Source organism: Idiotropiscis lumnitzeri, chromosome 2, assembly GCF_059441095.1.
Source record: "Idiotropiscis lumnitzeri isolate Australia: NSW breed Sydney's pygmy pipehorse chromosome 2, RoL_Ilum_1.0, whole genome shotgun sequence".
NCBI classification, from domain to species: domain Eukaryota; kingdom Metazoa; phylum Chordata; class Actinopteri; order Syngnathiformes; family Syngnathidae; genus Idiotropiscis; species Idiotropiscis lumnitzeri.
Window position 1 is genome coordinate 2,299,411 of NC_142392.1, and position 21,362 is coordinate 2,320,772.

The window sequence follows — 21,362 nt, forward strand, 5'->3', positions numbered from 1 at the left end:
ATCTGCCGCTTATCTGGGGTGGAGGTAGGTGTACGTTAGTTTTTTTTTAATTATTTGTTTTTAAAGTTGCAACTAGACACAAATTAACATTGAGTACAATATCTTATGTGTCCTTTAACATTTACACATTCCTGAGGTCGAGTTTGTACACCCAAGCACACTTTGACACAGACGCGTGTTCCAAAACTGTGTTTTGTTGATATACTTAGTATTTGACAATTTGTGTGTGTGGGGGCGCATTCATTATGACCCGAATGAGGACGAGTGCAATTCAAAATGGGTAGATATAGAATAGGAGATGCAAAACTGCAAATATTATTGAACATATACAGCGAAAAACATCCCAAATGTTCTGTTTTGTTATTTCTTTGATAAACCTGCATAATCTGACGCGCACGCTGCATATGGAATGTGGTGTTGTATACAACATGTATATTACGTTGCGTCAAACCTATGTAGAATTCCCTTTGACATCACAACGTTGGCGAGGATGTCCTCATCGTTTCCATGCAGCGCACTCCCTTCCCCCGCACACCTAAAGCGCAGCTCCTCGCGCATGCGCACTCGCCTCACCGCATCGGCTGCTTTTCAGAAGCGCTGCAAAGCAGAGCCTTTTTTCTTTTCTCTTTTTTTTGTCACATTGCTATCTCTTTAACCCGGCGCAAAGATGACCGAGGAGCGGCTTAAAAAGTCGGCTGCGTCAAGGCGGAGGTGCTCGGGGAAGACCACAGGAGCAAATGGAGGATAAAACTTGTGAATGAACCGTCGCGTTTTTTGTCTGTTTTTTACACGGCGACTGGCGTGTAAATGACCGTTATTCCATACGAATCCAAGTAAAACATGCAGTTTTTTTTAGTTGAAGACATTTTGATTGCGATGACATCATGCGGTTAGTATTTAGTGGGCGGGCTCTGAGCTGTGAGGGGAGAGGGGCGCAGCCGGAGAGTCATCCAGGCGCCATTAGCCACAAATGTCGCAGCGGCGCGCATCTATAACAAACTCTTCCCCTTCATGTTACTTGGGAACCAGTCGACGCCACTACGTTTTATTTGCGTCTAACTGGAATTGGATTAGCCGTATTGGGCGTCTTAAGAGGATATTTCCCTTGTTATTTTTATTCAAGCCCGATCGTCGACGAGAAACAAGATGGCGCCGACGTCTTTTGTGAGTGCGTTGCTCGTGCACGGCTGGGCGGAGGCTCGGGCATGCGCACTCGCGACTGACTGGCTCTTATTTCCTGTTTAGTGCTCGTGCAAAGGCAAACATTCGTGATTCCCATTACAGTACTTTTCCACGCTCATTTAGGAGGTTTTAAAGCCTCAGTTTGCCTTTTACATTTCGGATGGAGAGCACGGTTGAAGCTGGTATTCCCTGCTGGATATACACAAAACATCAAAGCAACCATAATTTGTTTATTATGGCCAACGAGCAAAGAACTACAATTATGTATACAGTACACTAAAAGTTTATATAAGCAGGTCACAAACAGAAAGCCCCAGCATGTAAAAAACATTAGCCCCATGACTCCATCTAGTGGACAAAAACGAATACGGGTCGACGTTTCCCATATTCAGTATGCTTTGGACGGACTGATGCATCAAGTAAAATATTACTGGAACAATTCTTAAAATTGAATAAAATTCCACCGCGGGTATGCTTTTATGCTTGCACTTTATTCCACATCTACACGAGATAGTAATTCACGATGTAAGAAGCGATTTTCTCGTGTGTACTGTTGAGTTTTATGTATTCAGTTTCACATTTTAATACCAACACTCTAATGCTACGTTAAAGAATCACCGCCTCAGTAGTTTAGTTGTGTTTAACTTTCAAATACGCTTGCATTTAATTTGAACAACTGATTTGAATTGGATCATTACGTACCCCCGCCCCCAAAAAAGTTAAGCCCAATTGTTCTAACTGCATAATGTTAAAGTGGCTTGAAATAATATTATGTTTTGTCTATTTGCCTATAGATGATTAACAAAAAAACAAATACATTTGTTTAATAATACCCATCGATCCAGTGACATCCATGTATTTCCCTTCAACGCTATTATGTCATTTCTTATTGTATTTTCAAAATTACATTTAATGTACAGGATAAGCGGTGTGGATAACATTAAGTTTTTTTGCATGTTATACATTTGTTGTCCACACGATGGCGTAGTCGAGGAAATGAATAATCTTGAAGCACTTACGTGTGTTAAGCATTTTGCTGCAGGGCTTGACTGCTTCATGGGGCTTCATTTGTCTCAAAGTGATGCCTTTTACAAAACATTGGACACTTTTCAAACAAACTATGGATACATGAAAGTGTAAACGGGTGTATACAACTTTTTTGTTTGTTTCTCGCGTCTAACATCCAGCAAAAGGTGAAGAAGAAGAAGAAAGGTATACATCCGGTTCAATAATGAGGAAATCTTCCGGTGACGACCAGCTCTGTTTTCAGTGAGTAACTTAATATTTTTAAACTCATTGTTTGTCTTTCAAATGTATCTATGTATACACAATTTAGGAGCATAATTGCGATACTTGGGCCACTCGTACGTCACTGGAAGATCGCTAGCTATCGTTAAAAAAAATAAAAAATTTTATGCGTGAAAGAAGACACGACACGTGTGTGACTGTTAGCTCGAGAAGAAAAGATGCGGACAGCAAAGTTGTTCCGGGAGAAGACTTATTTTATCAAACATGTGTTGCATATAATTACATTTTATTCAGAAATAAACAATTGGACAACACTTGTGTCAACATGTCTGATCTTTCTGGGGCCTCCGTTAAAGTGCTGACATGCATGATAAATCATGTGTTCATTTTTTATGGTTGAATTGTTGATTATGAATAGAAAAATCGAAGTGGCAGAAAGGTGGAAAAATGACATTGCATCCACACAAGCAGCGTAACACGTCACATCAATCTGCATAATACAAAAAAATGTAAGGCACCATCTTTGGAGTGAGCGCTCAAGCTGCGTGACATGATATAAATACAACATGTAGTACGTACGACGGTCACAACTGAGCGTCTAGAAGGTGAACCTGCGCTCGACGGCGTGGCCCACCTTGTCCAGGTTGGGGTTGCAGGCGAACTGGATCATGGGCGGCGGTCCGCACATCAGCACCAGGGTGTCGTCGGAGGGCGGCGGAAGGTGGTCCCGCACCATCGCCTCGCTGATGAAGCCCTCGCTGAACTCCCAGTCTAACGCGCAAAATGAGACGTCAGCAGGGTTGTCACACAAAACACGTCACGTCATGGCTATCTATGTGCGCGGGTCGAGGAACATACTGGCGGGCGCTTTGTCCACGGTGAACCACAGCTTGAAGCGCTCGGGGTTGTTGACTTGAATCTCTTCCAACTCTGGCCTCAGCAGGATGTCCTTCTCCGTCTGGCGGGAGACGATACGTGAAGGACGTGAGGATGAGGATTGACCGGCTTGGGGGGGGGTTGACTGACCTGGTTGGCAAAGAGCAGGTGGCACACCGTCTGGTCCTGCGGGTCCTTCATGATGGCCGTGATGAGCTGCAGCATGGGCGTGATCCCTGATAGAATGTTCAAGGGAGACACGTTAAAAAATATGACTCAATATTCAATATGTCATCAACATTGAAGATGTTTGAGGTTACACATGTGATTCAAGTTGGACATTTACCTGTCCCGCCCGCGATCATGCCCACGTGTTTGGCCGTCTTGGTCACAGCTGGAGACTTTTTCTCAGCCTGAATGGCAAAAACACCTGCACAGGAAAATGTGCCATGTCATCTTAAAAAAAAAGCCTTTTATCATTAAAAATGTCTTCTCTAGATGTCTGACTTGAATCTGTCATATTTCAAAACCATCATAATAACCTTCATGTCATGTAAGTAATGTCTTAAGAGCTAAGGGGGCGCTTGTGTCACCTTTGCCCTTGTAGACGAGAAGCCCGCTGGGTCCTCTGAAGTCGATGGTGTCGTTGATGCGCAAACTCTCCAGGTACTGACTCATCTTGCCGCCTTCTGGGAATTTAGGATGGACGTTTTTGAAGTAAACCTGCGCCAGGACGGACATTGGACATCAATAATCATATCCTAATAAATCAGGTCAAAGTTGAATGAATGGCCCCACCTTGATGACCAGGTCCACGTAGCCTTTGTCGTCATCGCTGGACGTGGGCGTGTACGGGCGCACCACCAGCTTGCCGTCGATTTTGGCCGACAAATAGATGTGCTGCCCTGGGGGGCGACATTGTTGCATTTGGGATGATCAATTCGATGGATCAAGAACCTGGGGATGTCATACTGACCCACAGGGAGACCCAGGACGTGTTCGCCGGACGGCAGAGCGAAGCGGAACTTCCGCGTGTCGTGACTCACGATCTGGATTAAATTGAAAATGAAGCACATGAGGGTCATATCGTGAAAAATGTCATAATGCATTTTGCACGGCGGTGTCATTTTTATGTTAAGCAGGGTTGTCGGTATCTGCGGAACAGAACAATTAGTTACTTTACAAATCAACTCATCTGTAAAGTAACTAAGTTAGTGTACAAAGGAAGTAATCAGTCAAGTAACCGTGTTACTTTTTCAAGGTAACAAGTACTTGCAATGATGCCACATCTTCCTTTGCAAGTGAGGGTGTGTGGGTAAACGCCTGACCTGCTTATCAATGAGCCGCAGTGCATACTTGACGCTGGGGTCCTCCAAGGTGATGGCGGGCCTCCTCCGGGGGAAGAGGAGCCTGAAGAGCAGGTTGACCAGGCCATCAAAGCCACTCCGGATTACCTGACACAAATTAGCTTTAGCATTAGCATTGACATTCACACTGACAGACTGTCTGTGCAAGGGAACTGAGCGGGGCGTTGTCCCGGTTTAACGGACTCCTATAGCGGTGAGAGTGAGTCACATTTTCCGGAGGGCGAGTTTGGGCATCTTGCCCAAGCACAATTTACACTTCAAAAGCGAGCAAGTTAGCGAACCCCGAGACACAGCGATTAACTCTTGTTGGTATTTAGTTGAAGTGTACTCACCCCGATGATGTAGGACAGCATTTTCTTCGACTTGGTTGGAGGACTCTAATGACTAATGTTAGCGTGCTGCAAGCAGCTGCTGTGGCGTTTGCTGTCAAACACTTGCAGGTTGCAACAGGCGAGTTGGTCAGGTTGACATGTGACTCTAAGCATTATTCCGCTTTTTCTTTCAAAATAAAAGCAACACAACCAGCCAACAACACCTATATTGTCAGAAAACACCCTTTCACACGCTTACTATATTATTTATATAAATAATTTGCCAAATGGTACACAATGACACGATTGGGTTTGGGAGCGTAGTCTAGATGTGTTTCGAAACTTTTTCCAGTAACACCCATATTGTTTGCCATCAATACTGGCAACTTGATTTACGTCACTTCCGTCTATTGTAACATGGCTTCCGCATACCAGAGGGTGGATTGCTGAATACTTATTCTCCGAACGATTCATAACTCAATTTCTCCAGAAAGATTCCACAACATATCGCTTAAATTAAAAGTGAGAATTTGTATTAGTATATAGACAATTTGCGAAAAAAGTACTATTACGTCACTTCCGCATGTCTGAGCTCAATTTTCTCTGTTTTGCTCTATCTATCTATCTATATATATATTTATATATTTTATTTTTAATATTGTAAAATGTTATTGTAGTTCATTTATGATAGCGTCACGTTTATTAAAAAAGTGAGAATTTTAATCAAGTACATCTACCAACTGCTTGTTTTGTGTTCTAATTTATATTACATCATATGGAAAGCGCTGTTATAGCTCCAGCTATTTTGAAATGCGCTATATAAAGTCGTATTGTATTGTTGTCCTTTAAACTTAGCTGTGGCGCTGTGCTTTACCGCCACTAGATGGCAGTATTGATCCATGAGCTGCCAAGCCTTGAATTTCTGCTTGTGACCGCTAGATGGCAGCAGACGATACACATGGTGCGGTTTCTTGATTTAAATGAGGTAGCGGTCAGTGGTGTCATGTGCTGATAAATGACACGAAAGAGGACACGAGGAGCTTCTGTATATCAACAGGGAAATAAAATATTTTTTTATTGATTGATCATTTGTATATTATGAAGTTACAGAACAACAGTCAGAAAACTCCACAGCATGAATCACAACACACACACACGCACACGCACGCACACACACTCACAGTGGGAAAAAAAATAAAAAATGAACATACAATTTTAAGAGATCACAGAGGAGAAAACTCACAAAATTGTCAAGCAGGCAGATTTTGAAACACAGCAAAGGCAACGAGGCTCTCCACGTACTTTTTACACCGCTTTGCTCTGATTGGTGCAGGGAATCATCAGAGGTGGAGCTTGGCGCGGCGGCGGTGCAGTTGAATGGCTTTTATTTTGTCGAGTTTTTTGTTTTCCTGCACAGCCACCTGCCTACCATTCGCCCCCGTTCCTGCCCGTTTTCTATGTGGTTTGCACATTCTCTCCTTCCGCTCCAACATGTTTTCTTTAAAATTTGCTGCTCTTTTTCTTCATGTGGGGGTGGAGCTTGAAAATGGCGCAAAAAGGAGGGGATAAAAGGTTATTTTTATACAAAATAAAAGTGCAAAGTACATCTAATCAACACCAACACGGTCCGTACTGTACATTCAACATTGGTAACCTCCAATAGAAAAGGATGGCGACACATAAAAGATTAGATTATCATATTTCTTATAGCTATACATTTTTTTTATGTAAATATGTACACGCACACAGATTTGGAGAGCTCGTTTGGTATACAACTCCCTGAACTGTGCACACACACACGCATGCGCACCAGAGGAAAACCAAATCAAACGGGGAACGTCGTCGCCGCTTCCTCGCTCGGTATTTTGCCTTTCACGGGTGACGGAATGAACACACGCAGGCGGGAGTATTGCACAGTGCTCAACAACCTCTCTTGGCGGGAAATTGGCCACGTCACTACGGAACAAACTAGCGCTAAGTCTACATGTCTACACGCACGGCATCACAGTGATACACAAAGCGGGCGTCTGGCGAGAGACACTCGCGGAATGATGGCGATGGCGTCGCTTCTCCGCAAATGGCGCTACGCTAACCACACACGAACACTGAAGAAAACGCTTAAAAAGTCCCCCTGACCACCCGGACACTAGATTCAATAGAAACGTCAGAAAGCGGTCATTGAAATGATCCAATTCTTTACTACAAATATATGTGTGCCAGCGACATATCGTGACAGGCGGAATAATTCAATTTGCGTCCACGCAATGGCAGAAGGTGCGATTGACCTTTGTCGCCATCGGTTGCCGTTCACACAACAGAGTAATAGCTTGGTTTAATTAAACAGACCCACAATACACACACAGTAATTAGAGTAGATATACTTTTGTTTGGTGGTTTGCCGAGAGATTTTTCAAAAGTGAAAAACTGCCCCGCAGCGTCAGAAATGTCATAAAGAACGTGATGGGAGGCCATAAACTTTCTGAGGGTGGCGCAAAGAAGCTAGACGCTAGCTTGTTCTGTCGCAAACCGGGAAACCACCTCAAAATCCGAGAGTGCAAATGGGCGCGACGATTGGCAGTGAAAAAAATGGCGTCTTCGCAGAGGCAACGGAAATCCAAGACTGGTTTTGTTCCCGAACTGTGTGCGAAGCGAGAGGGTAGCAAGCGAGCTTGGCCTCTCGGCGCATGGCAGTGTTTACGCACCGGCGTCACCCTGAGGCCGCTTTTTTTGTTTCCTGCAATTGAAGGACCGCCCCCCCCAAAAAAAAAAAATGAGCAGGGACGCCGGCCGATAAGGCAAATAAATAAATAAATAAAAAACCAAAGGTGAAGAGATAAGGACACAACGGCGACGACTTGGTGCTTTTATCACGACGGCTCGACTTCAGCGGGGGCGGAGAGCAAAAGGATGCGAGATTCATCGAACGGTTGAGCAAAGGCGAGGACCCTCGGATTGACCAATAAGTAGAAAAAAGTCGTAAGAAATCATGTGCTTGTTGAAGCACCCCCCCCCCCCCTCGAATAACCAGTTCATGGCCTTTTCCGGACGTCGGCTAGCACACGGAGAGCATATGCACGCACATAAAAATACGGCAGACATAGAAATATGCACACACACTAAATATACACGTATGTATTTTCTTAACATGGAATGCAATCACGAAGTATTCTTGAGAGATCCTGGGTTGCATCATATTGGCTCTGGTTCACACTCACGCACGCTCGCACACGTACGTGCGCCATGTACACGCGTTTAAAATAGAACATCTGATTAAAAACATCCAGAAAGAACAACATAGAAACACGTCAGGTGGGAATGCGTGGCACTGGGCAGTGCGGACGGACGGGCAGACGGACGTCAACTATGTACATGTGTGTCAGTCATGCGCTATGCTGTCAGCTATACACATCATATTGCTTAAAAGAAGGAGGGGCGGGGCCAGGCCAGGGGTGGAGGGGGGATGGGGGGGGGGTACGACCAAGCGACGAGAAAGAGACCCTGATGACGAGGATGCGGCGCGAAAGCGAGGAGGAGTCGTGGCTATCACTGAGGTATTTACACAGACTGGCTATTGAAGAGGGGGGAGGGGGGGGGGCAGAAATATTTGCTCCAGGGGACACATTTTGATTTCTTAAAAAAAACAATTCAAACAGAACATCAGCTTAGCCTTTAGCACGTCCACCTCGTACTCGAGAAGTTCCGGGTTCGAGCGGCCCCGTGATTGGACGGCGACCAGTCCAGGGTGAAAATGGATGGAAGGAAAATATGTGGCAAAAACTTTGCACACATTTTGCATTTTTATTTTGATTTGACCAATTGTAGCAAAAAAGTTGCGGCATAAATATAAATGACAAATACTCGTGTGGCCCCCGGGTCCTATTTTGCCCCCCTCCCCACCGGCGCCCTGCTGTACACGAATGCAGGAGCGTGGAGGAGGCGACGGGCGGGCGGGGGGTGTCGTGCCTATTTCTTGGTGGAGAGCTGCGCGTCCACCTCCTCCTCGGGCTTGAGCACGTGCCACTGGGCGATGGGTCTCCTGGGATTGGCCAGCATGTCGGACCAATGGCGCAGCTCCGTGCCCGAGCTGTTGAGGCCCACGAAGACTTTGCCGATGGCGTCGTTCTTGCCGATCTTGTCGTAGTCCAGCACCGTGATCACCACCTGCACCTTCTGCAAACGCGCACACCAGAACTGAGTTTAAAAAAAAATGCCCACGGACATATTTGATATGGTGCTAAAAGCAATATAAATTGCAGTATCGACGCGTCGTCATGAAATATCGGCAGGTGTTGTCTTATTTTCTCTCACAGTGCAAAATTTCAACATCTTGACGTTTCGTCAGGACAGTGTCATCGTAAAATATTGTAATCCCGAAGCGAGTACCTGGATTTGCTCGAAGGGGACCTCGAAGCTGAAGGACTCGTTGTAGTACGGGTTGAGCGTGTTCTTCTTGATGGTGGTCTTCTTCTTCTTGAGACGCTTGCCGTTCTGCATCAGGTGGATCTTCACGTACGGATCTGCGGCGCAACACACGCGCCTTTACAAAATGGCGGGCGGGCGTTTTCTGTGACGCGCGGCCATCGAGACAAAAGCCCCTTTCACGCGGCGGCTCGCTAAACGGCAATTGCGAGGAAGGCCGCCATTTCGCCGCCTTTTGTCCTTTTCCGCGCAAGCCACTTGACAAGCACTTGAAGCGCCAATCTGCCGTCAAATCGTTTGTGACCTCAAACACACCTGAGCGAGAGCGCCACGCTCGCTGGAGCTCATCTCCACACGCGCAGGCGTTATCGCCGACATTTTACGCACGGGTGGCGAGGCGCGGGATTATCGCAGGCGGCGATGGTGCGGCTTGCCGAGAGTTTGCGGCTTTGCCCCAATCAACATCAGAGCGTGTTAAAAATAGAACGCCTGTCATCTCGCCTGCCCTCACGTCACTTTGGATTGGTCGCGGTGCACCTGCGGGTGACTTGTCGGCTCGCTTTTGTGCGCTGGCGTCACACACGTACAAACACACACCACGTTGCCACACACACACGTCAAAGCTTACACAACTCGTAACGTGGCAATTTTGCAGCCAAAGCGAAACCTTGTGGGCGAGGCACTTTGACGTCAGGCCTCCCCTCCAAGGGTGACTTGGCGCCAGTCGACACATTTAGAGGAAGTCCCCCAGAGAATTATTAGTGATTACACGTGCGCTAACGCTAATGCACACGTCTCCGTCCGCGGGGCCTAATCATCGGCGCTAAACTGGACAACAATAGATGCGGCCGGCGCGCCATCCGCGACTTGTCCCCCTCCGCCGCGCCGAGGGGGCTTAATGATTGTGATTACACACCTGCCTATTATTTCATCCACGCAAGTCAGAGTGCAATTTGGAGCGCGTTGGACGCAACCAGGAAACATTTGAGGATTTTCGGTGGACTTTTTTTTTTTTTTTTTTTTCACCTGACAGGCCGCCCACGTCCATCTTCTTCAGGTTTTTGGCCTCCAGGACCACCACAGTGAGCTTTCCGGCGGTGGGCACGTAGCGCAGGGAGAAGCAGATGTCGCCCAGTTTCTCTTGCTATGGGAGGGCAAAAAAAAAAAAAAGAGTAAATACATATTTGGTCACATTTTAGTTTGGTGGCGTGCTGCAAAATATGGGAAACGGCGCTCGGTAAAGAATGATGAGCACGCGCTCCGTCAGGCAAATCCGAAGCCGTTGATTGTCTTTTAATGAGCTGTAGCTGGCAACTTTGTCTATTTGTAATAAAAGCGTAGACGTCATAAATCAAGCGTGCATCGTTGTTGAGCGGCTAATGGCGCCGCCCACGGAGCAGAACGGTAATAGAGATGAAGCGAAGCCCACAGAAAAACATTGGCGTTCATTTGACAACATTTCATTTCCCCCGAAAAAAAAAAAAAAAAAAGTCTGACTAACAAGCTGAAGCTCGGCTCCATTAAACGCGATCATGAGCAACATGCTAATTGAAATGAAAGAAGTTAATTGCTTTAAGAAGCCATGTTGCCGTAACCGAGAAATTGGAAGTCAAACTCCGTGGAGATTTGAACCCGGAACCTCGGCCCTACGAGGCAGGCGAGTGATTTTCTGATTCCGCCGCGGTTCCACAAACGAGCACATCAGAACTGGAATTTTTTTTTTTTTCCTCAGGTTGCGGAAACGCTTCCAGGCGCCGGCCTTCAAACTTAAACGGCGGTCACCTCGCGCTGTCGCAATTAACCTTTAAACGAAGCCACGGCGGCGCTAAGAAGCCGGTTGCCGTGGCAACGTGCAAGGCTGCGCCATGACATTTAGCGTGAAAATTGAATCTCCTGAACCGTTAGCCGGCAAAGCGGCGTTGGGTATTAATTGAAGGGGAAGCGCCGCACTCACCTCCTCCTTCTCGGCGCTCTGCAGGTCTCGCCACTCCTCCGTGACGTGGCTGAAGTCCACCTTGTTCATGGGCACCTTGATGTCGCCGATGGCGTCGTGCTTGGAGAAGCGGTCAAAGTCGTACACCGTCATCACCAGCGTCTTCCCGCCCAGCTCCACGTACGGAACCTGAACGCAAAATCCCAACGGCATGTGTGCAGTGGCGTTTTCTAGCCAGAGGCGGCGCTACGCGGTGCCCAACGGGGGCAGCGAGCACAAAGTTTCTTTGCCGGTGAGCGAAAGCCTCGCCTCCATGACGGCGCGGGCGCAGGCGTGTGATCTGTTTTGTCAGAAGCTCGTTAATGCGCCAGCTGGCTGCTGTCTGCGCATATCTGAAGAGTACGAAAAAAAAAACAAAAAAAAACCGATCACGCCGGGGTTACCTTGAAGGTGAATTGCTCGTTGAAGACGGGATTGAGCGTCTTGCGGTGGACTTTGGTTTCGAATTTTTTCTTCTTGTCGGGAAGCAGGTAGACTTTGACGTAAGGGTCGGACGTGCCGCCCATGTCCATGGCGGGAAGCTCGGCCGCCTGGATGATCCCGACCATGAGCTGAAGCGAGCAAAGAGACAAATATTTTTCTTGCATTTATTGATTATTATTATATTTTTGTTTTTATAAATTTGAGTGTGTTTAAAGCGGAAGCTGTGTGTATTAAAATTTTTTTTTTTATATATGTGTTGCCGCAAGGCGATATTGTGGGTTTTGTCTGCATTAGCAGGTCACGACGGCGCGTCGGCCCGCAGACGAAGCCGATAATTGTCAAGTGCGCCGGGCGGTCCGATTGACCTGCCAGTCATCGCCCCCGCGAGAGGCGACCGAGCTGCTTAGTCAATCAACTTCCCATCAGGCGGCCATCAAAATCCTGGAAGCCTACCAGGGTGGGGGAAAAAAAAGAAGAAAAACCGAAAGAAAACGGGGGCCAATCTGACGGGAAAATCAATCCTGGAGCTTTCCAGCGGCCTTCCCGACAAACTTGTTCGTAATTAGCATTTAACGGCGGGACGACAGGGAGTTGATTTCGACTCCCTCCGTCGAAAACCAACAACATGTGACCCGAGCGCACAGCTCTTGTAATCGCAGCCGTCACACGCGGTCCTGTTTGCACATCTGCTCCGTTGTTTGCGCTGCTCTCCGGTGCGCTCGGCGCTTCGGCCGAACTGGCTTAACCGCACCGATGCATCGTGGGACGGCTCAAGCGCGCAGTCGGGCCCGCGGCGAACGCCAACGGATCAACAGCCTTCAAAACAAACGCGGTGGAACGGGCGTCACGCGACGCTTTGGGAATCACGACGCCGCCGTAACTCCGGGTTGCTGCGTGAGATTAAAAGTGTAATTGCAGCCTCGTGTAATAAAGTGGACCTCCCTCCGTCGGGAGACGGGTTCTGTTCCGGGCAAGCCGAGCCCTGCAATAAAATACGCACCATAGAAATCGTCCATTTAAATCCTCCCTCGGCGACTTTTTTAACCGCACTTTTATAGCATACAAACGCATTTAAACACCGAATCTATTGAGCGAGAGAGCGAGAGCAATCAATAAAAGAAAAATATGAAGCTACAGCGTACCAATATAAAAAAAAAAAAAATCTTTTTTTTTTTTTCACTTTATCACAATACAAAAAAATGAGACATGAACCTCCAGCCATCGCTTTGTGAAGGCATAAGAAGCGGGATTGAAGAGGATTTTAACATTCAATAATCGGAAACATTTTTGCATTGTTAGCGCGACCTTTCGTCTCATTAGCTCCGCCGTGAATTCGGGAGGGGGGGCGACGATATTTGGGTCGGCGGACAGGATGAAAAATGCGAAGTTAATCCGATCGCGAGGAGCTGAGAAAGCAATCGTCCGCGTCCATCGGGCGTCGGACGAAATTGCCTGCGGATTAAGAGGGGGGAGTGTCTCGGCGGAGCCTCGAGGCGACGGCGATAAACAGCTGCCTCCTCAGTGGCCGTTGTCGCGCGGCGTCCCTTCATTACGCTTGGGCTGCGCTGCGTGCGGAGCTTATTAGCGGCGCAATCACGCAGCGCTGTAAAATATGATTTTGTCCACATTAAAGGTCCTTTCTGTGAAATGACTCCGTAATTTGTCATTGTGAAAGTAATCCTTGACGGAGCGCTAATGGCGTGTGTTCCTTTGACTTTTACAAGTGTCATTAAGGATTGCGCGCTCTTTCACTTGAGTGCTGACAAAGGCCACCAGTGAACAGTCATCTTCTGGAGACGCACTCCACAAAGGAGAGGAGGATTTGTTCACGCTTTTCATTTACAGTCGCACCTTTTTCCGGTGCAGACGCGGCATTTTTGAAGCCGTTTCAGACGCGACCGCAGCACCAAGTCGCAAGACGGGTCGAAGTCGACCCCAGAAGCCAAAGTTTTTAAGGTCGGACCAGAGTCTGGATGGCCAGAACGGTCGTGTCTGAACTTAAAAACTGTTTCTGTAAACCTCAGCTGGGCGTCACGACAAATGTTTGTTTCCGAGACGAAGACGAATTATCCGAGCCAATCGGCTCGTCCCGTCGGGAGAGGACGACGTGTTCAGTCAGCGCGTCTCTTATCTGTCACACAGCATCTGGCCGGCTGATGCCGGTCCTGCATCGTCTGCTTTTTAAAAGTCAGCCAGCGGAACCAAATAAAGCAGATGGAGATCTGCCGGGGGGATGTTTACCAATCCAGTGGAAACAAACGAGAATACCAGGCGGAGCGGAACGCCGGAGTCTCGCCGGGAATTCCTGCGACCGAACGGCCGCTTTTGGTAAATCGTCTCTTAGGCTTAGGCAAGGAAACGTGATCCATATTTTGGGGGGGCGGAGCTACGACAACAATGAAACATCGATGCAAGTGAGCAAGAGAAAAGGGAAACGCTCCCTCTATCAAAGTCAGCAGTGGAATTTTCATGTCGACATCGCCGCCCCGAGTATACTTACGACAAAAACACCAGACAAACGACGGCGAGAGCTCGCTGGCTCCGGCGGTGTCTCACCGTGTTCTCGGTGAAATTGTAATCCAGCGAGTACTGTAATTTGCCCAGTTTCTGGTCCTCCTTGGGCTCGGCCTCTTTCTCCGTTTCCGTCAGGCCTGTCTCGGCGTCCTCCTCATCCTTCAAGGCCTGGAGGAGACACCCACCAAGAGTCAGTGCCGCCTCGCCCGAGCGCCGGCGCTGCTCCACCCTCAGCCGGCTCGGCGGACCGACTCCTGCAAAGGCTGCCGTTTTTGTTTGATGACGTTTGAAGGGAGGAGGAGGAGGGGAGCAAGCACTAAAACACACAGCAGTTAAGACGAGAACATGCTCCGAGATGCACTAAAGCCTCGCTCCCCTGACGGCGCGTCTGGAGGAAAGATCACAAGATGGCACCGCAGATGAGAGCAATGGGCAGGCATTGAGAAGACAAAGAAGGACGGAGAGACACACAGAGAACAGAGAAAGAATCTTCTGGAAAGAGATCACAGTTGCCTTTTGGTGTCAGTTCAAGTCGGATCAACGCGTTCGAGCGAGGAGCCTTGCTGGGTTAGCGGGAGGTGGTGATCGTGGTGGTGGTGGTGATCGGGGGGGGGGGAGGCTTGGCTACAACATGCGATTGAAGAGGCTCAAAAGTCATTCACTCAGCATCAAAAGTTGCCGTCCAAGAGGTTTTTTTTTTTTTTTGGGTTGTTGTAGTTTGGATTGCTTGTTTGGCATGCACAGCATTCTCTGTGGTGCTCCCGAGTCAGCCCAACCCAAACCCGAGTCGTGACAACCGCAAACATCGGCAGCAGCATCATCATCGTCAGGGTCAGCCTAAAGCAGAGGTCCTCAATTTTTTGGGGGGTGCGCCAAAGCTCGCAATCACGCGAGCAAACGCGTAGCTTGCTTTCCATTCATTTGGACTGGACGCCATTCGGCCATTTTCAGGCACATGTTCAACTTGACGCGACGTTGCATTTGTGAGCGGACAATTTTGATTATTTATAAAACGAATTTCGAAAAGGTGAACATGACTCAACAATTGTGAAATTCTTCCAGGAATCAGCAATTTATTCCGATCAGCTTTTGCAAGTGGCGCGAGTTGGTGCAGGTGAGGCGGGCAAGCGGTGCCAACATAAGTTTTGCAACAACAAAAACGAAAAAAAAAACGTTTATATTACGTGTGATTGTTGCCATCCAAAATTATTTTGCAATTTTTTTTATTTTATAATATTTGATTTATAGTTGATTTAATGTGAATTTTCCAGCTTTAAAACGTCTTGCTCTGCAAAAATATTTGTATGTAACGGACTTAGAATAAAATATTGTTTTTACGTTTGAGCGAAATAAATTGCATTATCTCCGGTTGAATTGAGGACCCCTGCCCTAAAGATTGGTCGCCATCCATCCCCCGGAGCCATTTTCTTTTGCCAATGCGCCATCCAAGCGTCATGCCAGCAAATGGGTGCTTGCGCAAGTACTTTCGGGGGGGGTCGGCAAAGGGGGGGTTTCTTTCGAGTCAATCGGCCAGTCTGCTCCAGTGAAAGCGAAAGGCTGAGCAACGCTGATTGGTCTCTGGATTGGTCTCCCGCTTGGAATAAATAAATAAAAAAAAAAAAAATCCAAATTGACACTCGGTCGGATTTGCCGGTTGGGTGTCGTTGAAAGCGCGGGAGGCTCGGCAACCAATCGGTGTCGCTCGGGCCCGTCTTATCATACGTGTGGTATATATGTGCATACGCAGCGTGCGCGCACATATATACGCGAGCGCAGATCAACGTGGACTGTATGCATAGTTACATCAATTGGGGCTCAACGGGAGTTAGGTTGTCGTCAAGAGGCTATCGGAAAACGATCAGAACATCAGAGCAGCAGGCTTAAGAAAATCCAACAGCAATTGGGAAACCTACCGCCAGTGACCATCCCGCACAGTCATCAGACACAACACAGATAAGGAGGACATAGAAGGAAGAAACACAAATTAAAACAACCACACACAGGAGTCAACAGGAGCAACACCTCGAGAAATGACCGCAAACATTTTTTGCATAAACCTGCACGAAATTTTTGGAGGCCCAATAACATTTTTTTCCCCCCTACTCAGTTCTGGGGTTAGCGCGCTAACTGTTAGCATGAAAAATCCGATTCCGTTTTGTCATTTCTCGGGGCGCGTGCCACTTCATTACCTCATTAGGTCCTCATGGGACAAAAGCAAAAATCGGAAAATAATCACTCGAATTGTTTAAAAATAAAAAATGCAGCCATTTTATGAAGACAATTTTTTTTTGCTCTCACTCTGAGCACAACCGTGACTTTCGACGTGTTTATCTTATGCGACCAAATTAAAGTGCAACGACCGTTTTGACCGATTTGTCAATTTGAAAGTTGGAACCATCGTGCCGACGGGCCGTTACCTCGGTTTTGGCCCCGTCCTTGACGTCCTTCATGTTGATGGCGTTTTTGCCTTTGTCCTTGCCCTTCTTCTTGTTCTTCTTCTTGAAGATCCACTTTTTGCACACGCAGAAGCAGCAGGCCAGCACCAGGATGATGGCCACGAAGGCGATGGACACGATGGCCCACGACGGCACTGCGGAGGGGGGGGGCAGACGCCGCATCCGATCGGAACGTCAAAACCTTTTTTTCGTCTGCACGGCATCGCTACGGTTCAAGCCCAACGCGTTTAACGAGATTGCGGCCTCCTCCTGAGTGGCTGCGCTATTAAAGGCGCGCGTGCGTCCCGTGATGGGAACATATTGACGCTTTTGAGTCGGCATAATGAAAGCGAGGAGTGATCGGTTCATCCGAGCCTCAAAAAAACAAAATGCTGCTGTTGACAATTGAAATGAGAAAAGTGCATGTTGCTGGGAGGAGCAATTTTTTTTCTTTCTGTGCAAGGATCAATGGCCCGTTGACAAGAATCAATAAGTTCTTTCTTCCAGAGAGAAAATAATAGTTGATGGTCTAAAATGACTCCGCAGTTTATGAATGCTTTCGGCCTCGCATCACAAAAATCGACCTATTGTACCTCGGCCTTGTAGAACCGTCACACTTATAGTATACCGTATACACTTGTGTGTGTATATACCTATATATGGGTACATTTGTATATATGCTGTGTGTGTACATACACACACACACACAAATGGTTTTCCATAGTTACAAGCCTAAGATGGCCGATGTACCGAACATCTGCTTATCAAGTACCTTGTGTATCGCAGGAAACGTTGGTGGCCCTCGGACAAGAAATTGGCCACGCCCTTTGCACGCCACTGATTCAATGGTTATTTTAAACTCTAGTATTTTTTTTTATAGTTTTCACGCAAGGAAAGGAAATTTGACATTTTTTCCTCTGCGCATCATCACTTTGCTGTGGGACAAAGCGATACGTCTGTTGTTGGGGTGGAGGAGGCGATTGCACGAAGCAGATGCGAACTGCGTGCTCATGAGTGCAGACTGGACATGACCTCGCCTCAGGAGAAACGGGCAGTCACTTCTTGGAAAGCCGCCACGAAGATGGATTTTGAAATGCAACTTTGTATGAAATCGTATCGCTGACCACTGAAGGGTTAAGGTTGAAAAATACAAGACTCAACTGGGTTGCCAGGTTGCAGTAGAAAAAAAAAAAAAAAAAAAAAAACCTTCCGGGTAACGCATCAAGTGAAAGACCCTTTTGCTAATTGTGCGATGAGCGCGCCATCCCGGACGCCGCCTATCGTCTTGATCGAGCACACGCCGGCCAATGAGAAGCGCTCGCTGGCTCCTTAATTAAAGCCAGCCCGAGTCCCAGAAAGCAATAAAAGCCTCCCCTAATTAACGACATTGTGCCAGTGTCTTCTCTCCAGAGAAAAATAGCACCAGAGGGAGAGAGCGAGGGGAATAAAAGGCGAGATGTGCGAAGCTTATCTGTCGTCACGCCGAGATGGCGGGAAAAACGGACGTGGTGAAAGATGTCCAAAAAATGTCCCACTCGCAAGCTTCAAATATCACATCTATAAAAAACTAAACGAAAAAGGCACCACCGTACAATTTACATAAAAGCCGGCCCGTTGTGTTAACGCCGGAGGTCACATGGCGACGGCGTTCTTGACGCCCCGCCTCACAGTATGATCTGACACGGTAAACGTTCTTCGTCCGCCACGCTCAACTAATCCAATATGGCAGAAGCCCGTTGGCTCAATTAACCTTCGCCGTTACGGCGATCGGGAGCGGCGGTACGTCCGCGACTTTGCCTTCCGTCGGCTTTGCTTGTTTAAGCAAACATGGCGACGAAAAAAAATACAATATATACGGCAAATAATACATGTGAAACCAACTAATCTTTTCTCCGTGGAATGGCTTTGTCCTGCCGTGAATGCTATCAGTCGCTCGACACGGCGGCGTACGACAGGCACAATCACCAGGAACATGTTCTATTAAAAGCGCTCGGTGTGTTCGTTCCTGGAACTAAAAAGATTCTTGTAGCCCATTGTGGTGTGGCGTTATGGCCCGACGTCCTCGGAATGTTGATGCAAATGAGCAACAGAAGTGCGCGAGCCGTCAGAGCAACGCGATCAAAACCGAAACGATATTTAAATGTCGTTTTGTGGCCACAAAATAAGAAGTCAGGGAGTATTTGCAACTAAATTCGATTCAGAGGAGCTTTGAGCAAGCGCCATTAATTTGCAGTTTGGATCTGGTGAGTGAAAAAAAAAAATAAAAAATTTGAGGGAAAAATAAAAGGACTAAATTTGATTTTTTGATTCTCTTTTTTTTTGTTGTGTTGTCCAAAATGGATTTTTCTCTCTTTTTATTAATTTTGTTTTATTCTACTCTGGCACAAAATGCAAAAAAAAACCCAACGCTGGCATCCGAGTGCACGTTTGCATCTTCTCCTTCACCTTGATGTCGACCTCGAAAGCGGCGCCCGTCATCTCGATGGAATTTTATTTTGCTAAACACATGCAGGCATTTCTCAGCGGGCACTATTAAATGTCGGCGCGCGTATTTGTGGAAAATAGGGCCACTACTCTTCCACAGGAGCTGCTCTCCCCCTGCGGTGAGAAGGAATCGCTGGCTCGTGAGCCGGCGCTTGTTGCTAAATTTATCCACGCCAGGGCAGCGCGCCGCTCCTCACCGGATGACGTGCTGCGAGCGCACGCGCGGATTTCACCCCGCAACGTGTATGTGCGCCACGCGACTGGCAGGTGCGATGCCATGTCGAAATCTCAAGTTGTGTTGGATGCAAAATGCTCGGCATCATTTTGACTTCTTACTTTGACCAAACGCAACAAAATGGACGCCGGAGCCACCATTTTAGCTCCGCGTTGAGCTCTTCAGTTACATACACGAGCACATGTGAACATATTCCCAAGAAAGGACAAACCGTTATTAGTCGTCAGTTACGCTCATGCTGAGCTGCTCAATTATTTTCTGTTACATCCCCCGAGGAAGAAGAAAATATTTTGTGCAGCTCTGCATATCATTGTATCCTTATTCAATAGCAAGACAGCTCAGCTTAAGTTAAAATCGAATAAAATTTTTTTTTGTCATTAACAGAAATACAGTAAATGAGTGTCCACTGCCACCTACTGGTGTGGATGTGTATTGTAGTGTGAAAAAAAATATTTAAAAAAAAACTGTGTTCATGTATTATTAAATATCTCAAATAGTAAATAATCGTCCACCATGAAGAACAACTCACGCGGGATCTTGTTGAGCTCGTTCATGAACTTGTTTTTGAGCTTGGAGAAGGCCTCGTCTTTGGGTCCGCCGGCGGGGCCGCCCGCCATGTTGGTGGTGTTGGACGACGAGGAAGAGGAGGAGGAAGAGGAGGAGGCGGTGGGCGCCGGGGCCGCCGCCAGCGCTTCCCTCCGACTCTCGTTCATCTTGCCGAGCCTGCGCCATCACAAAAAAAGACATCAGTTTTTTTTTTTTCAATTCTTTCCCCTTCCTTCGGACAGATGTGCTTCAGGTTTGGTGAGGCGCTTCGGCATCTGCCAGCTAATCCCGGACAAACATCCGCTGAGGCACGTGCAGTCACAACAAAGATGCTCACGCTTCGCTTTATCGGGAGATTATGGGGAGTACATGTCGGCGCCGCTTTTGAACTTAATAGAATCGAGTCTCTGCGAGTCGGCCCGAAAGGCCGCTACGTGCTCGTCTCGGGATGCAACAGGTGTGTTTGTGTACGCCGAAACATTTTTTTGGGTGGGTCTTCTCGTGATGGACACCGCCCAAATTTTATGTTGCGACGTAGCGGATAAATTTCCCGCCCCCAGAATAATGATCAGTCCTTTTTAAGATGGCTGCTCCGAAACAAAATGGCAGACTTCCCGTTTCTATGCAGGCGTGAGAGCTGGAGACTTTTTTTTTGTGGGTCGTGACGGCACGTTCCGCACCGGCTCCTGCTCGACGCTTTCAACCGACAGGCGGCAGAATGCTTGAATCTAAACGTTTGTCACGCTACCTTTGCACCTTCGTGACTCAACCCCCGTTGGAGACGCGCACGCCAACGTCCGCACGCTCTCTCCTCTCGCGCCAGAGATCCACTTCAGCTCGTTTCGCGATGAAAACGCTGAAGCGGCATTGACCTTTCCCGAGTGCGCTCGTGTCTGAGCGGGAATATCATGCATAGCATATACGCGGCCCCCGTGCACTGTTTTGACGACCTAGAAGCAAAACAAGCACAAAATGGCCGCTTGTTGCTCCCTGCGAGTCACTGCGGCGCATCCTTTCCACTCCACTGAAGTGTCACATTCGATGTTCCAGCGGGCAAGGAAAAATACATATATTAAAACTTAAGATGAATAAATCACCGCCCAAAATTTCATTTGACGATCTTTTTTAAATATATTTGACATGAATTCAAATTAAAATAAAACAAAAATGCAAGAGGAGTAATAAAAAAATTAATTCAAGCCATTCAAGACAAGATTCTATGTATGGAATGTTAAAAATAAATATCAATTGCTGTAGCATGGGGCGGGGCCAAATGAGTGACCTCAGAGGCGGCAGTCAGGTTGGCTCAGTTGATCGGTTTAGTTTGCG

At 47.4% G+C, this 21,362-nt stretch overlaps 2 protein-coding genes and 1 long non-coding RNA gene across 5 annotated transcripts in view; 1 reads left to right on the forward strand and 2 right to left on the reverse strand.

Annotated features, from left to right (window-relative positions):
* Positions 1-548: 548 nt before the first annotated feature.
* Positions 549-3,805, forward strand: LOC148341193 (uncharacterized). Its single transcript, XR_015842205.1, has 2 exons — positions 549-1,164; positions 2,370-3,805. It is a non-coding gene; the product is annotated as an uncharacterized LOC148341193 (long non-coding RNA).
* cyb5r3 (cytochrome b5 reductase 3) lies at positions 1,398-5,209 on the reverse strand. The gene is made up of 9 exons (XM_088288762.1): positions 5,006-5,209; positions 4,635-4,760; positions 4,283-4,355; positions 4,105-4,211; positions 3,900-4,029; positions 3,653-3,736; positions 3,457-3,542; positions 3,289-3,388; positions 1,398-3,201 (listed from the first exon to the last, which is right to left on the reverse strand). Exons 1-9 carry the CDS (start codon positions 5,024-5,026, stop codon positions 3,029-3,031), a joined length of 900 nt encoding a protein of 299 aa, XP_088144888.1. The 5' UTR covers positions 5,027-5,209; the 3' UTR covers positions 1,398-3,028.
* An 816-nt stretch (positions 5,210-6,025) lies between these two features.
* syt1a (synaptotagmin Ia) overlaps positions 6,026-21,362 on the reverse strand; it is a 53,446-nt gene continuing 38,109 nt past the window's right edge. For 2 of the 3 annotated variants that reach the window (XM_088284547.1, XM_088284556.1), the window contains 8 exons: positions 20,017-20,210; positions 16,751-16,923; positions 14,376-14,501; positions 11,780-11,947; positions 11,358-11,525; positions 10,430-10,547; positions 9,368-9,501; positions 6,026-9,154 (listed from right to left, as the gene is read on the reverse strand). In XM_088284547.1, the coding sequence (XP_088140673.1) occupies positions 8,948-9,154; positions 9,368-9,501; positions 10,430-10,547; positions 11,358-11,525; positions 11,780-11,947; positions 14,376-14,501; positions 16,751-16,923; positions 20,017-20,200 (1,278 nt within the window). In that variant the 5' untranslated portion in view covers positions 20,201-20,210 and the 3' untranslated portion in view covers positions 6,026-8,947. The remainder of the gene's footprint in view (positions 9,155-9,367; positions 9,502-10,429; positions 10,548-11,357; positions 11,526-11,779; positions 11,948-14,375; positions 14,502-16,750; positions 16,924-20,016; positions 20,211-21,362) is intronic. The other variant, XM_088284565.1, reaches the window with a different exon arrangement.